A 17,552-nucleotide genomic window follows, 5' to 3' on the forward strand; every position below is an offset into this window, starting at 1 on the left:
ACTGAATGCCTCTGTCCCTGTCAAATTATTACAAACATGTAAATATTGTTTATTTATAAAACTGAGTAAATACTTCACAAATAGGTTGTTTAATATCTAAACCCAGTATTTTTTCACAATTAGCTACATGCAGTTTGATTAACTGACCACAGTATGGAAACATTACCCACTGAACAAATTGTTCAAATGTGAAACACTATAGGTTTTGTTGATTAGCTCTTTTTTGAAAAGAAAAAGAAGAAAACATAGGACAAGCTGAATGTCTCACATGTAATAATTTTGTAAAACTTGATTTCCTTTATTTTAGTAAAAAGAAAATAAACATCAAACCAAAGCCTATCATCAAACTTCGATCAAATTTACAACCAGTAATAAGTTAATACTTAGTACAACATTCCAAATTCTGGTACCATGATAAAAACCTAAGTCAAACATTTCTGACAGCATGATGTCAACAAGTAAGTTAAATTCAGTAATATAAAGGAAACAGAATTTCCCACAGAGATTGTAATCTTTTACCAGTTGATGAAAAAGAGCCCTGCAAAGACTATTCTTAGCCATTCAAATCAACTCTTGATTCTATCTCTCAAAAATGATAAAACAGCAATCCAAATTGTGCCTTAAATTTCACGTACCTCCTAAAATATGTGCATTCTGTACAATGCCAAAGGAGAGAACTTTATGATTTTGAAGGCTTCCAAAATGGAGTGTCCAAAAATCCACAAGATTCTTGCATTTTTAGCCTCACATATTGAAATCTTGGATCTTAACTCTAAATATAGTCATTGATTGCTATTATAAAGAAAAAATTTGCAAACATACAAGTGACATAGTAAATATGACCATATTATATCCACATACACATCATGGCACAAATGCCTGTTTCAAGTAGAGACTGTTGGTCTTATCAAAACCACCTGTGTGCTTAAGGAGAAAAGCCAAGGGAAAAAAATCTCACTCTTAAGAACTTTGCGTTTGCGCTACATCTCACTGTATTCAAAGTATTAATTATAAATTTTACTTTTCTTGCATTACATGGAGTCCAATTTCTTGAATCACTTACTTGTTATTTATGCAGGACATAATACTTAATAGTTCTACAGTTCCTTCTTTTATCATTGCCCAAATACCAAAGTAAGCATTCAACAAGAAACAGGACCCCACATGATACTTCAGTTTACCTTCAACTGAGCAATGCACTAACTTACATAATTAGATACATTTGATTTACCTATACAATAAATTCTTACTTAAGGGCTGCAAACTTCGTATTTCTATTGTTTTCAATACTGCATGAGAAGCAGATCACATGCCAGTTATGGGCACCAACCAGAATGTAAATTGGAAATATATGGGTTTAAATGCCATTTTTTTCAATATCAATACAAAGTGGCGTTACTGGATTACCACCTTACCTCAGAAACAATTTTATCAATGTTAAGAAAAATACTCCCAGATAAGACAGAAATATCTTTAATACATTCTCTTTTTACACAATTATTCACATTTTCTTAGTATGAAAAAAATCACACAACGAAATGGCATTTCCAATTAAGTGAAATTAATGGATTTCTTGGAAAAAAAGAAAATGTAATGCTACAACTTGAAACAAACAAAAGTTAAAAACAAATCTCAAATACTTTAAAAGCCAAAAATAAAATAAGTAAGTTAAGAAGCCAGTGGTGGCTAAGTTCTGTGAAACATACTCTGGAAGAATTCACAGTTTGCTCTTCCCATTAACAAAAGGTAGAGTCGTATGGCTTATGAAATCCAATTTGACTCCCCTCACAGTAGGACTTCACTTTTGGAACTATTAATGCACACTTCAGCTCCTCTTCTAAATAAGCCCTTTGATAATCACATTTTAAAATGTAACTACTTTTCACAACAAAAAGAAATCTATTTAAATATTTGAGGGGGTTAAAAACAAATTATGTCCCCTACTGTTTCCACTTCATTAGTATTCCTGAATCTTTTCCAATTTCAAGTATAACCTTAAAAATTCCTTTTCACTTATGAGCTTCTTTTCCATCTGTTTTTCCCTACCAGTACCTATAATGACATCAACTAGTAAAGATGGATCACACATAATTTAAGCTCCTTCATTTTATTTCTTTTAATTTGATGGCATTCACAAATTAAAGCATTGTGAATGGTAGCTGTGCAGCCAAACGATACTCAAAGTCTAAAGTGAACATCCTGTATTAGTACTAAGCCATAAAGAGGAAACTAACTTCAGAAAAGCCCAAAATTGTAGTTTTGTACCCATGTCTATTTAAAGCACACAAGAATAAGGCAGGTGTTAGCAATGGAAAAACAAAAGAACAGAAAAGGATCAAAGAAAACATCAAATAAGGAAAGCAGAAATCACTTACTGCTTCTTTCAGGCCTTTGAACAATCCTAGTCTTCTTATTCTGAATTCCACTTTCATGAAGTGCCTTAAACCAGTCTCTCAATCTGTTTGCAACTTCCCTGAATTCCAGGTCGCTGCACACTGAAAAATAACATGCAGAGTTGTTTAATGTTTTTTCTCCAGGGAGCTAAATAGAACTTTTCAAATTATGCTAAAAAAAAAAAAAAAAAAAAAAAAAAAATCCCTGAACTCCCCACAAAAACCAAACCCCATATAATATACAAACATGTATGTTCCATAGTTTTTAGAATTACTTTAATTCAGTCGCATTGCTTACGCATGCCTTCAGAACCCAATGAAGGTCCTCACAAATAAATACCTGCTGTATAAAGGAATTATAAAATTACAGTTACCAAGAAATAGAAAACTTCCTTTGCAAACTACTATAAACAGTTGTAGCATAGGTATTTTCACATCTTACTGCAGATGAGGCCGAGATACCCATGGCAGTCTTTTGTCTTTTCATTTCCATGTTCATTAAGGCAGTACTAATCCAAGCCCGACCAGAACATGTCAGAGGTGTAATTTAGGCTGATAATCACAAACAGTCAACCTGCTTTCCTATGCTGAGGCACGAAAAGAGGAAATAGGATTGACAGCAAAAGTGTTTCAACAATGCGCTGGAAGTTTATACCATGGAATGGAGTTTCACAAGCCAAACCTGTGAGCAAATAACAGCAAAGAGGCAACTGTACAGCCACTTGGTGATGGAAAGGATGCATTCTTTGACCAGAAATAGCAAAGTCAGAAAAAGCACACCCAACCAAAGAGAGCATCTGTAGTACCAAGAGCAGCAGATTAGTAGAAGACTGGCTGAAGTGCTGTACAGTACGGGCAGTTCGTACAGAAGCCAGCAACAGAAGCAGATTATCAGAGAGAGATGTGCAGTCAAGAGGCTTATTCACTGAAAAGACAAAGAAAGGACATGCTTGAACCAAGTAGATATCCCTCCCAGAACTCCATCGTCCCATTTGTTTGGGAAAAGCTAAGAGAAGACAAAAGAAATAACAGTATCTGGAAGATGACAAGAGCAGAAAAGACACCAGATATATCCTTGCTCAGTTAACAAAGTACCTTTCACTGCCATTCTCAACAGCTATCATTTCCAAATTGGGATCACTTTCCAGGTCTACCAGTAACTGATTAAGCTACAACCTGAAGAGTTCCTACCTAAGCCAGCAGAGCTTCAGAGTGACACTCTTGAAAATAAATCTCCAGTTTGCTTACTTTTCCTTTATTGTGTAGCAATCCAACACATAGTGACATAGCTTTTTTAGCACTTCATTAAAATGAACAACACTGTGAAGCACCTATTTGTATTTTGGAATAAGGACATAGTCAACAACTATCAATGCCTGTACAACTGCACGCATCTAAGCACAGGATTATTTATCCTTTACTTAAGTCCCTCTTGACACGAAAGACTAAAATACAACTACTTAGGTCCCCCTTCTATTCATGAAAGACTAAAACACAATTCATCTTTACATACATTTGTATATGTTATGGACTGACATTTTAGTAAAAATTATGTTTGTGCTTCTCTATTGTGTAACAGAACTATTTATGTTCTGATAATTTATAAGGAACTGGGAAAAAATAATGATAAACAGGCATGTGTACTCAAAAATGTACTACAACAACTCATGTGTACTCAAAAATGTGCTACTAAAACATGAAAACGGTCTCCTGATCCAAGACTACATATCAAAATTCAAACATGTGGGATTTCTATGTTAGCTATAATGACACCTTCCTGTACCAACTCCTGCAATTGGCTGACAGGTCAGCACAAAGAATCAGCTATTAACTTGGGACACTCTGCTCCTCTTTAATTTCTCCTTCCGTTACAGCTGTATATTGGGTTTGAATGCCCAGGTTTTAGTAGCAGGAGGCTACAGGGGTGGCTTCTGTGAGAATCTGCCAGAAGCTTCCTCCATGTCCAGTAGAGCCAATGTCACCCAGCTCCAGGACAGACACACTGCCGGCCAAGGCTGAGCCAATCAGGAATGAGGTAACATGTTCATGTTCAAACTTCATGTTCTGTAACAGAGATGATCAACCTAACAATCCACAATTCACCACAATGCTATTTGCCATTGAAACATGCTTGCTCAACGTTATACTGTATGATGAAAAATTATATTAATTAATTGATACATACTAAAAAATGTTTAGGAATTTTTCATCCCAGTGATGGGCTTGTAAAGATACAGTGTAGTGGAATTATTGTACAAATTTGTCTGTTTTAAAATAAGTCAAGATGCATTAATTCAGATCTATTCAGACTATTATTTCACCTGATAGACTGGAGATGAATATTTAATGGTGAAAGACAGACAGTAAAGGTTGCAGAAGGTTAGACAGTAATCAAAAAATGCATATTAAATCACACGAATCCACTCAGGAACCTGCCAAGAAGTACTTCTGTTTTTGTACAATGCCAATGCAAGGCAATCCTGCTATTAGAATCAATTTTAGTAGCCATTAAGAGAATTAGTACAAGGTGATATGAAGTCACTAGCTCAAAGGTTACTGGAGTCTACTGTCATTTCAAGCAATGAGACTGTCTTCTAAAATTAACAGCTATGGCTATGCAAAAAATGAAGGTATCTGAAAATTTATAGGTACTTAATCCAGCTATATCTTTATGATAAATATTATTTAAATGTTAGGTGGAAACAACTGTTCTATCTGTTTTCACATAAAGTAAATGTTATGATTTGTGCTGGCATTTGAATATACTTTACAGATTGGAAGCAAAATATCTGAAAATGCTGGGTCAGCCTGATTTCTTTTAGTGCCTTTCAACTCAAGCTAATTAATGAAGTAAAAATAGCACTACTGAAAGCTGTAAAGACATGCAGCTAGCACTAGCATAACCTATTAAATTCCCTAACATATTTAAACCAGTCTTAGCGTCCTGACACAACAGAAAGTAAGTTATTTTAACAGTGCTTCCTTTTTATGTAAACACAGACACACAAAAAATTATCTGCAGCTTAATATGTGTTGAATGGACACGAGCATAATGAGTGTACTGCAACACTGTTATATCAAGGAGTAGCTTTTGCTAAGTAAAGGGACATAAATATGATTTAGAAAAAAAAAAGAAGCAAGAAACACACCACACACTATGATCTTTCTCAGCACACACAGTCTCATCCAATCAGGAAGAACTATACTCATAAATCCATGTATACAATAAAATAATCAGGAAGTAAATATAGAGTATATAGAAAACCTGAAGAACAGGGTACATACCAACCATGTTTTAGAGTCAACTGGTAATTACTCCATGTGAGATGGGCAACTGATCAGTTTCTATGTGCTGAAGCAAGACTTCTTGCTATTCAAACTTTTTCAACATATAATCAATGCATATGACTTACAAAAACATTGCGATTAAAAACCAGTATGATATTGTTTGATTCACAGAATCAAACAATAGTGTATGTTAAAAGACACCTCCAGATGTAGTTCAGTCTTACTCTCTGCTAAAAGTAGAGAGTCTAATTACATCAGATTGCTAAGGGCAGTGTCCAGTCATTCATGTCCTGTGACCATCACACAATTCATGTGAGGGTTCCTCAGTGTCTGAGAGACATTCCCTCTTTGAAAGGCACTATTATCAACTGTTTTGAAGCTCTATACTCTTCTCCCTGAAAAGTACAGGAGTATTTCCTTATGCTGTGACTTGAGGATTGCACCCATCTGTCCAGGATTGCCGAACACCCAGAAACCTGGTAAGAGCAGCAATTCTGAATCAGCTGTAAGCAGGATTATTAGAAGCTGTCCACAGCAGATGATCATGGAGCCCCATGTCCTTTCAAAGCTTTACCTACCAACCATGTACTATCATATGGCTGCACAGTAAATGCTGAGCATCTGTTCCAGCACGGGCATTTAAACGTTCTTCTGAAAATACAGTCACCCTAAAACTGCCATCAGAACTCAGTGCTGCCTTTAAAGACACCACTTACATTGTCTACTTTAGTAAGCTGGAACATTATAGCACACGTAACTACTCAGTGACAGCACCCTCCAAGGCTACCGTTCTGCAGAGGTTTGTGAATTTAGGCCTGAGGAACTGATTACTTGGACTGAAAATTCCTGGCTCCAGAATTAGGGCTAGTACCCATGTGGCTAACTCTGTATGCCTAAGAATTGTATGCAAGTGACTTAAAATTCCTGCAATATAGAGCAGCACTTCTAGCTCTGCATCATCTGTCTCAAATAGGAAGAGTAACATATGGCAAAAAGAAATGTGCTAGTAAAACCCAATAAAATTTGGCGGAAGGACAAAAATCCCTCCAAACTTGTAACTAAAGGACGGAACAGTCATTTCAGTTATCTTTCTACCATCCTGGAAGAACAGCTAGAATTTTTTTTTTTGTTTTTTTTTAAAGGCTGTAAACTGACGAAATTCATGCATATATTTCTATAAGCTGGTATTTATCAGCCATCTGCTACCTCTAGGGCCAGTGATTTTAGGAAGATAATACCTTGAAATTAACAAATAAAAGCATTCTGGTTTCCTTACTATTTAGCTAAACATAATGAATTTTCTACTTCGGTTAGTCTATGTTATGAGATAATTAATACAAATGCTGCAGATACCATATCAGGAAACTGCAGCTGCTTATTCTTACTGCCCCAAATTAATGTTCCATACAGACATTCTGCACATGATTAATGCTTCATAAAATGCAAAATGATTTTAATAAATTACATTTTCATAAAATAAATCTGATCTTTTTGTGTCCTCACAGTTTTTAAATACTTCACATTCAAATACAATAATAATTTCTGTGTGCAGGAACAATAGCAGTAACCACTCACACAGAATTTATGTGACAAGTTACTGTCTTTAACTTGTGGCCTTACAAATATATTGCAATTAAATAAGACAATACTGATTCTTTAGACTCTCAGAAGTATCACAGACCTATTGTGGAATTTGCTAATTTATTTTCTGAAGGACAGTCAATGTATATGGCTCTGTTAAATGCTGCTAACCTGTAGTGTTAGCTAACATTTCTCATCGTGCTCTGCTATTCCAAACTATTAATTTCTGAGGATGAAAACGATATTATTAACCTGTAAATTGTGTAATTATGAACACAGCAGAAGAAGACAGCAAATATTCCATTCTAATATGCTACATTCCAAGACAGTTTTCAAATACTCCTGTATGTTCAACTGAATCCAGTATTTCATGTAATAAAATATATGGGAAGTATCAAATAGGGACAGACCAAAAGTTGTGCTAGCAGTGAAAGCTTTTAATAAAACCATAAACCAAAGGTATGGTAGTTTTCAAAATTCAGTTTTAAGGATTCCTGAAAGCACTACACAGTTCTGGGATGAAGTCTGGACGTTTTCCTCCCTTCAAGGTCTCTTCTACTGACAGAGACCTGCAAAGACTTCTTGCATTTGACACACAACCCCTTGAAACATGGTAGACAAAGATAAAAAGATCACTGACCAATGCCCTTTATAAAGAAAATTTTAAAATATTTTAAAATATTTTAAATATTTAAAATATTTTAAAATATGTATATATTATTTCACCACTTCAAATTAGGTATTTTCTGAAATCAGAAATGTTTTTTCCTGATAAAACACTTTAAAAGCATATTACATCAGGTAACCATGCACAGAACCTAGAAGGGAGTGATGGACCTTTCTTTCTGTTGTGAGAGCAAATTATTGCTCCTCATTATGATTATCTATTGGTTTGCACCTTCTCTCTGGCACAGACGGGCAGGACAATTGAGCAGTGGGTTGAACAATCACCCTTTAAAAGAAATTAGGAACAATCTGCTCTGCAAGTGTCTGGCATAAAGGAATCTTAGTTCATATTGGATCTCACTAAAGTCTAACAGATCCCAGGCTGCATTGCAGCAATTTACTTTTTTTCATATTTAGACTGTGATCTGATGCTTTGAACCACTTTGTATTTACTCTAGCTATTTGCTTTTGTGCTTTTTCTGAATGTTTAATCACTAGCATTGCTGTGAACCACGTAAAATTGTTCATTAAAGAGCACCGTTGCCTGTAGACCTTTCAGGGAGGACTGAGAGGACAGAATTACTCCAATCTAGATAATTATTTGTATCTTCCCTAAAGTAAGGCCAACAGAGTTAGACAAGCTCTTTCTCTACTATTGAAGAAACCTATAACAGTTAATCCATTACATAGTAACGTAACAGCGGGACACAATTTCCCTGGCCCAAAAATAACAGGCAGTGAGATGCAAACTCTACTACACTACCACCACCTCAGGGAAATCAGAATGCTGTTTAAGTAAATGTAATCTGCAGCTGTGTCTCCACACAAATTCACTAATCAAAAGTTTAAGGAGAAATGCAGAAAGTAATGAGTTTAAAAAAATATGATTATGGCACAAATACCCAAAATGTTTACAAATGCATACACGAAATATGTTAGCAAAGTGCAATTATGTTTTGCTAGTCTATGCATTCAGCACTGAATGGACTGTTCATTAATGTCTGATGTAGATCAGGGAATTTTTACAAGCTGTAAATGAATATTCATATGGATAGTCATTTATTTAGCTTTGGTAATTTCTAATGTGGTTATTCCTATATGTATTTTAAATCCAAAAATCCTGCATTACCAACAGCAATCCTCATATGTGCTACAGAGAACCTTTAACACAATGGAGTATACCATGTGTGACATAAATCAACATCAGATCCAAACCAGACACCTTGACAGGTCACTCTTGGTATCATTACAGGTTTCAAAAAACCCTTTTCCAGCTGAAGTCTTTCTGCTAGCTACCTGCATGAAGTGCTGTCTGCATGTTGACTTCTCAACTACAGAAGTTTTGAAAAGGAGCTACTTACAGAAGGCACCATGTGTATGCAGAATGGAACAAAGCTCTCCTAAAACCCTTACACTGTTGAAACCAGCAGTAAAATTCTTGCTGACTTCAGTACAGCCAGAATTTCACCCTCATTTTGATGCTGTCTAGACCAACTACTTGGTTCTCTGAAGAGGAAAGGAATGCAGACCCTGATCAACACGGTGATGACTGTTTAAACAATTCTGTTGACATTTTTCACAATGAAAAATTACACTTAATAAATTTTGCAATCTATCAAAAGAAAAGAAAAATATAACCTTTTTGTTTAAAGAAATGACATTATATTTTGAAAAAAGCCTATACAAGAAAATGTGTGGCATTTTAGACAAAATGTGTATCATTAGAATGTACACTGTTTTTCCACATGGTGATTAAGAACCTTTCAAGGCAAAAAGAGTATGGGCAATCAGAGATGCCAGGTAGTAATCTATTCAGTTATAATTTTACTTGTTAATCATAAGCCATGAAAGGCATTTATACTAACTGGTTGTGCTGATTATCAGCACCATTGCCTACAGCTGAAAAGACCTGCCAACTATCATCAACCATGAGCCGCTTCACCACTGCATCTGAGACTTCCAAACTACTGGCCCTAATAATGGCACCACTGTTTTGCACTCTTTACAAAATCTGTAGAAGTCTTTAAACTGTCAGTGACATCAGAAAGAGTCTGAAAATAAAGCATCGGTACCTGAAACTTAAACGTGAAAAACAAAATCAGTACTTTAATTATTTTAAGAAATAATGAAATACCTACTGAAAATGGTTTTGAAGATATCCTAGTAAGAACAGTAAGAAATATTTATAGTGTGAAATTATGTCTATTTTTCACATAGGTTCTTCTATAGGGCCAGCTACATCACTAGGCTATTTAGGCAGTTTTAAAAGATAAAGGCCCTGACAGCCACATGTGAATTCAATGTGGTTAAATGCCACGTTTTGTTATCACTGCACTGAGCTCAGAAAGTTGTTGCTTTTCTATCTGCATGGCTCATTGTCTCACTTTCAAGATGCTGAATATTGCTCCTCAATGACTTTCAAATAGCAAAGTCACATTTAGCAAGGTAAAGCTGAGGCAAATGTGTGCAGAGATTACTGGGCTCAACAGCAGGCACCATCACCAAAAAAATTAACTTGCAATGTAACAGGTCCAAATTTAAGAGTTTCTCCACAGCTCTTATTTCATTAAACAAATAGAAACACTGGTTCCATTTAGTGGGAGTTTTGTCACTGATTTCAGTTTTGCATTCAACAAAGATGAAAAACCCTTACTGCTACTGCATAAAACCTCAAAACTTCCTTCTAGTTTCACAGTTGTAATTTGAAGGCTATTGCTTGAATACCTGAACAGACTTTGGATTTCATTTGCTGCTGTCTGCATATATTAATTGATTAACTGAATGGAAACTATCAACACATTTCAACTTTAAGAACCAATGCTGCTATTATTTCTTAATATCCAATGAACTTAGAGAGAAAAAGCAGTAGTTTAGTCTAATTTTATACTGAAATCCTGTTTTAGAAAAAAAAAAAGTTTCTAGGGCTGCTCACAGATTAGTAAGAGCTGAATGAAAAATAAATATAATCCTACAAAGATACTGTACATGACAGAGTATCTTCTTTATAATTCATAGCAACACCTGGAAGTCTAGTAGGACTGGATGTACTGTGTAATTTTAAAAGGTCATTAAATGTAGAGAATAATTATATTGCTGTGCTCATACTGTTCATCATCTTTGTCGGTGATATGAACAATGGAATCAAGCGCACCTTATCAAGTTTACCGACAACACCAGGCTGTGTGCTGCTCTCAACATGCTGGAGGGAACAGATGGCACCCAGAGGGACCTTGACACACCTGGCAAGTGGTCTCACGCAAACCTCACGAAGTTCAACAGGGCCAAGTGCAAAGTCCTGTGTCATGGCAGTCCCAGGCACACCCACCAGCTGAGTGGAGAAGGGACTTAAGAGGAGGGCTGCAGAGAAGGAATTCAGAGTGGTGGTTGATGAAAAACTCAACATGAGCCATCAGTGTGCAGTCACAGCCCAGAAAGCCAGAGGAATCCTGGGCTGCACTAAAAGGAGCATGGCCAGCAAATGGAAAATTATTCTCCCTCTCTACTCTGACCTTGTGAGATCCCACCAGAGTACTGCATCCAGCTCCAGCGTCCACAACATGAGAAGGACATGGAGCTGTTGGAGTGAGCCTAGAGGAGGGCCACAAGGTTGAAAAGAGAAATGGAGCAACTCTCCTATGATGACAGCTGAGAGTTGGGGCTGTTCAGCCCCTGGAGAAGAGATGGTTGCATGGAGACCTCATAGAAACCTTCCAGTATCTCAAGAGAGGCTACAGGGAAGCTAGAGAGGGACTTTTCATCAGGAACTGTAGTAATGGGAGAAGGAGTAAGGGGCACAAACTGAAAGGGGAGAATTTTAGGTTAGACATTAGGAAGAAGTTTTTTTTATGTGAGGGTGATGAGGTACTGGAAGTGGTTGCTCGGGGAGGTTGTGGATGCTCCAACCCTGAAGAGTTCAAGGCCAAGTTAGATAAGGCCTTGAGCATCCTGCCCTCTTGTAGCCTCCTTTAGATACTGGAAGGCTGCTATAAGCTCTCGCCCGAGCCTTCCCTTCTCCAGGCTGAATAACCACAGGTCTCAGCCCTTCTGAGCATCTTCGTGGCACTCCTCTGGATTCACTCCAGCAGGTCCATGTGCTTCTTATGCTGGGGGTCCCAGAGCTGACGGCCATGACTAAATAAATTTTTTGCATGACATGATGTAGAATGGTCAGCAGTTGTCACTACAGTAATGTAGTTTAACATTCTGTACAAAAAAACTTCAGTACAACTTCAACTAGTATTTTGAAATCAGCCAGTAACTTGAGCTGCAAAAATATTTCTCAAAAAAAAAAAAAAAATTTACATTGAACCCTAATGTTTCTAAGTTGATAAGGGAAGTTACAATAAGAGCAGACTTCCCACCAAACCCATAGGCATTGAATTTGCAATTTAAAATGGTATCAAAACAGTTGTTTAAGCCTCAGAACATAGAAACAAACCAAAACCTCATTAAAGCTTCAAACTTTACAAGAAATGGACTTTCTTGTACGTGCTGAGAAGACTAAAATATGTAAAAAAAATAGAAAAGAATTTGTTATCTTCCAGATACTAGAAATTAAATTTGTGAATTTTGCTGTTTGTGCCTCAAGGTATGTTATACTGCATTTGGGGTAAATCTATTAAACAAGCAAGTAAGTGTGCAGAGTCCTAAATATAATCATAACTTAGTAATCAAATTAAAATAATGCCTACTTACTTAGAATAGTATTTCACTTGGAAGGGACTACAATAATCCAGCTGCCTGACCAGTTCAGGGCTGACCATAACACCATTTGTGTTATTAAAGGCATTGTCCAAATGCCTCTCAAACACTGATAGGATCATCAACCACCTCTCTAGGAAAGTTGTTCCAGTGTTTGACTGCCTTCTCAGTAACAAAATGCTTCCAAATGTCCAGTCTAACCCTCCTGTGGCACAGCTCTGATGCACTCCCATGCATGCTATCACTGGATACCAGGGAGAAGGGCTCAGCACCCTCCCAATCCATCTCCTCAGGCAGCGGTAGACACCAACGAAGTCACCCTTCAGCCTCCTTCTCTCCAAACTTGACAAGCCCAAAATTCTCATCCTCTCCTCACAGGACATTGTTTCTATCCCTGTCACCAGTTTCATTGGCCTCCTCTGGATGTATCCAAGGACCATCACTTTCTTGACATGTGGGGCCCAGCACTGCAGAGAGCACTCAGGGTGAGCCCCCCCAAGGCTGTCACCTCTGCTGGCTGTCTGCTCATGCTGCGCTTGATGCACACCAGGATGGGGTTTTGCCCTCTGGGTTCCAGGGCACACTCTGCTGACCCACACTGAGCTGCTGCTGACCAGCACCCCCAGATCCCTCTTGGCAGGGCTGCTCTCCAGCCACTCCTCTCTCTATCTAGACTTGTGCCCAGAATTACCCAGTAATACTGTTTCAACAGGAGTCAGCACAAGGGAGCTATGACCAAATAGTATCAATGCACAATACCTGATCCACTGAACTCAAAAACACTCCTGCCATGACACTATTGTGTAAAATATCTGATGTAAATAACAGCTGGCCAAAATAAATTAAATGAATACGCAGTATCTAGTCACTGCCTAAAGTCCAAAAACACCCAAGTGCTTGGTCTCTTAGAAGAAGTTAACAAACAAGGAAACAGAAACCATGACATTTCCAACACACTGATATCGATCGCCTGTGAAGAAGATGCAGGCAACAGCTCCTCTGATTCAGTCACTCAACATTGGTGATAATTAGAAGAAACTTCCTGAGGATATAGGCAGTGGTAATGGCCCACAGGGGAGCAATTCACACAAACTCTCCAAAACATCCCTGAAAGGTAGTCAACTAGGTATATTGGGTATCTAGATTTTATTTGTTTCTCATTTACCACACACACACACACAAAATAGGTCAGCTCTTCAGCAGAAGATAAGAACATACATAAATATATGGCTGAATATACACATAAAAAATAGTGAGTTTCTCTCCTCATGTCTATCTAGATGAGGCAGTCAAGCACCTGCCTGGTGGGCACAAAACTATGCTCCCAAGCCAAAGATGTAATTAGAGAATCATCATCTTGCTATTCACATTTTATTTTTTCCCCTTTCTAGGCTGTTTCTTTCTTTAGTCCCTCACATTTTGAAGTGTCAAGAGCTAATGAACCACCTATTATTTGTATTTCATTGTACAACACATAATCAAGGTGTCCCATTTCATCACCTTGGTGTTGAAAAGTTTGCTGTGAAATCATGTATCTGTCACTCAGCACATATTTCTGTGACAAAATTTCTTTTATCATTATCATACAGTTACTGAATGATTTTTTTCTACAGAAAATAATAAGTATTAGTTTTTTGAAAAATACTACAATATAGAACTTTTTTTTTTTTTTCAGAAAGGTAAGATGCTGAACATTTTAATCTAAATTAATTGATGGATATTTATCCAGTCGCTACAAAGAAATGAAGACACGTGTAATTTTTGAGTCCACATGCAACCCTTTTCTCTTATAGCACTGAAAGAAGTAAAGAAATTGTCTCCAGGAAGATGTCCAATTTTTGTATGGCCTAATATTGCACAGAAAAAGTAAATTCAAAGCTTTAAAAAATAAAATAATACAGGCTTACACTAAGATACTGATAGCAAAAAATAAGGCCTCTGTAAAGATCATAATAGGCAGATGTACTTTGTTTTCACCATTACTGTTTGGCTTCCACTGCAAAAGAAATTTCTCATCACTCAAAATAACACTAATAAGCATTTATAATGCTTGATAAGGATTTTATGTTCCATTTTGATTTATGTAACAGAATGACCCAACGTCCATGTGATACACTAGAAAAAACTGCTCAATTATACAGGAAAAAAGTTCCCACATTTCAGGTTTCTAGAATGCTGCTCTTCATCTATCCCAAAACACTAGAAATCAAAAGGAAATTCAGATTATAACAGAACAAGAGCAGAAGTTCTGACCAGACCATTACAGATTCAGCTCTCCCAGAAGAGTGTACCATACAAGTTTCAAGTCATTAAGCTGCAAGCCTCCAGGACACACCAGATTCACAGCACGTGCAGTGCGGGGAATCTGCACATATGGACTGGTGGTTTGCCTGGTGCTTAACAGACACATGCCAACACCATCAATCTCTTTGTAAATGCCTTCTTAATGGATCTATGCATTTCTATTTCCATTATATAAGTCCTTAAACCGCAAAAGGGGCATTCTTCCAGTCTGAAGAACTCTTGCTTCGAGGTAGAGCAATAGAAAAAAAGGAATAGCAGATTGTGCAATTATTCCATGACCTCTGTGGTAATGAAATTCAGTACAATTTTATCTTTATGCCGTATATAGTTAACTTGCTTCTACATATAAATATATATAGCTAGGAATTTAAAAATTACTTCCAAAGCTCCTTGTGTCCTTTGTCCAAATGTCAAGAAAAAATCATTACCCACTAAAATGCTTATTTCAGCATGAATTGAATGTTACACCACTGTGCCTGAAGCAGGTGGAAAACAAAGGCTCTTCTGTAGGCTTTATGATTTGCAAACGCTTCTTAGGAATTTGTATTCTGTAAAATATGTTGGATTTCTAGACTACTGCTATTACTACCGGTCATAGTTTTCAGTGCATCTTTTACATGACTATGGGTACCCTACAAAAAAAATCCACTCATGTCCACAGAATAGTTTCAATGTTCTAGATGCTTCATATAGATATAAAATATGCTTCATATATATATATATTTGTATATATATGAAGTATTACAACATCTGCATTGGGAGTGTATGCAGGCAAACAATATTTTTTTCTAAGAGATTTTTCTTAATGTAAGTTAGCATATAAATCTAGAATCACTGTAAACTGTACAAAGCCAGCTAGGAAATTTATGGATTTACATCACCACTAAAATGACAAAAAAAATTTTGTGATAAATATATTTTGAGCTATAAATCACATTTTCATGACTATATTTCATGCTATATGTTAAGCTACACATTTCTCAACTTGCTCCTCAAATGCATGAGATCAGACTGTATTTCTTTCTCTGTATTTCAGCTAAAAAAGAAAAATATGCATTTGGACATAGAAGCAAGTGTAATATTCCTTAATATACATACACATGCTATAGATAGTTCTCAGACCATTTGAAACCCTTTTTCTCTTTCACAGGTCTTCACAGCTAACCAAAATTGTCTCACTAACTGCTGTGAAAAATGACAAAATCACTCATGAGGTTCTATTATGATAGACAATTTTGGTTAGCTAATTATAATGTTGACCTTTTCATTTTACATTATGTGCATCGAAAGAATTTCATATGATGAAATGTTGAAAGCAGTTGGACCATTTATGCTGGAGAAGAAAACAATGGGATCTTATAATGTGAATAAATATCTGGAGGGAGGACATAAAAACAGAGCCAGGCTCTTCTCAGTGGCGCCCAGTGATGGGGCAAGAAGCAATGGGCACAAAGTGAAACAGGAGGTTTCTGCTGAGCATAAGGAAAGAGCTGTTTGCTGTGAGAGTGACTGAGTTGTCCAGAGAGGTTGTAGAGGTTCCATCCTCAGAGACATTTTAAAGTTGTCTGAACACACTCTTGAGCAACCTCTTCTACGTGGCCCTTCCTGAGCAGGGGGTTGGAGCAAGAGCACCTCCAGAGGTCACTTGAAACTCAACTGTTCTGCTACTCTTTGATTCTGTAATACCAGTGTGCAGCCTGGTGAAAGTTTGGTAGCAGAACATCTCAACAAAAATCAATTCAAGTGATGGTATAATTTAATTCTTCATTTACTGGATCTTTATTCAGATTCTCTGTGCTAGTTGCACAGATTATTTTGGCGAAAAAAAGATATTCCTTTCTTTCTCCTTTTACACTAAGCAAAGTTTTCCACCTCCACCTCCCCCCCACCTCCAAGCTTATTTCTATACTTGTTTCTGGTTTTGAAAAGAGAAATAGAGTAAATCAAAAGCCTGGCCCCTTTGTTATATCAAAGTCTGTTCTTACAAAACACAACTGATTTTAAATCTGTCCCAATACACTGGAGGAATTTGGAAACAGATTTAAAAGAGAAAGGAAAAAATATTTATGACACTAGGTATCACATAAGTAAAACAAAAATAATTTTCAAATAAACTAAAATAGCAAATGAAACAATTTCAGACAAATTAGTAACCAACTGCTTATCATTCACTCTAACTTTCCTACCCTAACTTACAAGGACTAATACCTCAGACTTATGACTTGAAGAGTGAAGTGGTACATGGTATGTGCAAAAATAGTACCAAGTGGCCTAGGGAGAGGAAAAAAGACAGAAAGTAGTAATATATAGTTCTTCAACATAAGAAAACTAGGATGTTCTCCAAAAAGCGAATATACTTCAGCTAGAAAGCTGAATTACAATACTTACTCTATACGGAGTGCTACACTCCTGCTGAGAACCTTTTTCAAGAAACTAAAGAAATCAGTTCCCTGTCATCACTCAGTGACATCCATGAACTTCTAACAACCCCCCCATGCAATGCAGGAAAAACATCCTGACAGACTGGCATCTTACACAACGAGATTCATGTTGCCCACAAATGAACACTGCAGAGGTGCTGGCTGTAACAGGTGCAGGCTGATAATCCTTACAGTCACT

The 17,552-nt window shown here is 36.8% G+C and overlaps 1 protein-coding gene across 3 annotated transcripts in view; it reads right to left on the minus strand.

The window, feature by feature from the left end:
• SPOCK3 (SPARC (osteonectin), cwcv and kazal like domains proteoglycan 3) overlaps positions 1-17,552 on the minus strand; it is a 167,321-nt gene that overhangs the window by 18,705 nt on the left and 131,064 nt on the right. For all 3 annotated transcript variants that reach the window (XM_040065473.1, XM_058420778.1, XM_040065475.1), the window contains one exon: positions 2,376-2,495. In XM_040065473.1, coding sequence (XP_039921407.1) covers positions 2,376-2,495 — 120 coding nt within the window. The remainder of the gene's footprint in view (positions 1-2,375; positions 2,496-17,552) is intronic.

Source organism: Hirundo rustica, chromosome 5 (genome assembly GCF_015227805.2).
Source record: "Hirundo rustica isolate bHirRus1 chromosome 5, bHirRus1.pri.v3, whole genome shotgun sequence".
NCBI classification, from domain to species: domain Eukaryota; kingdom Metazoa; phylum Chordata; class Aves; order Passeriformes; family Hirundinidae; genus Hirundo; species Hirundo rustica.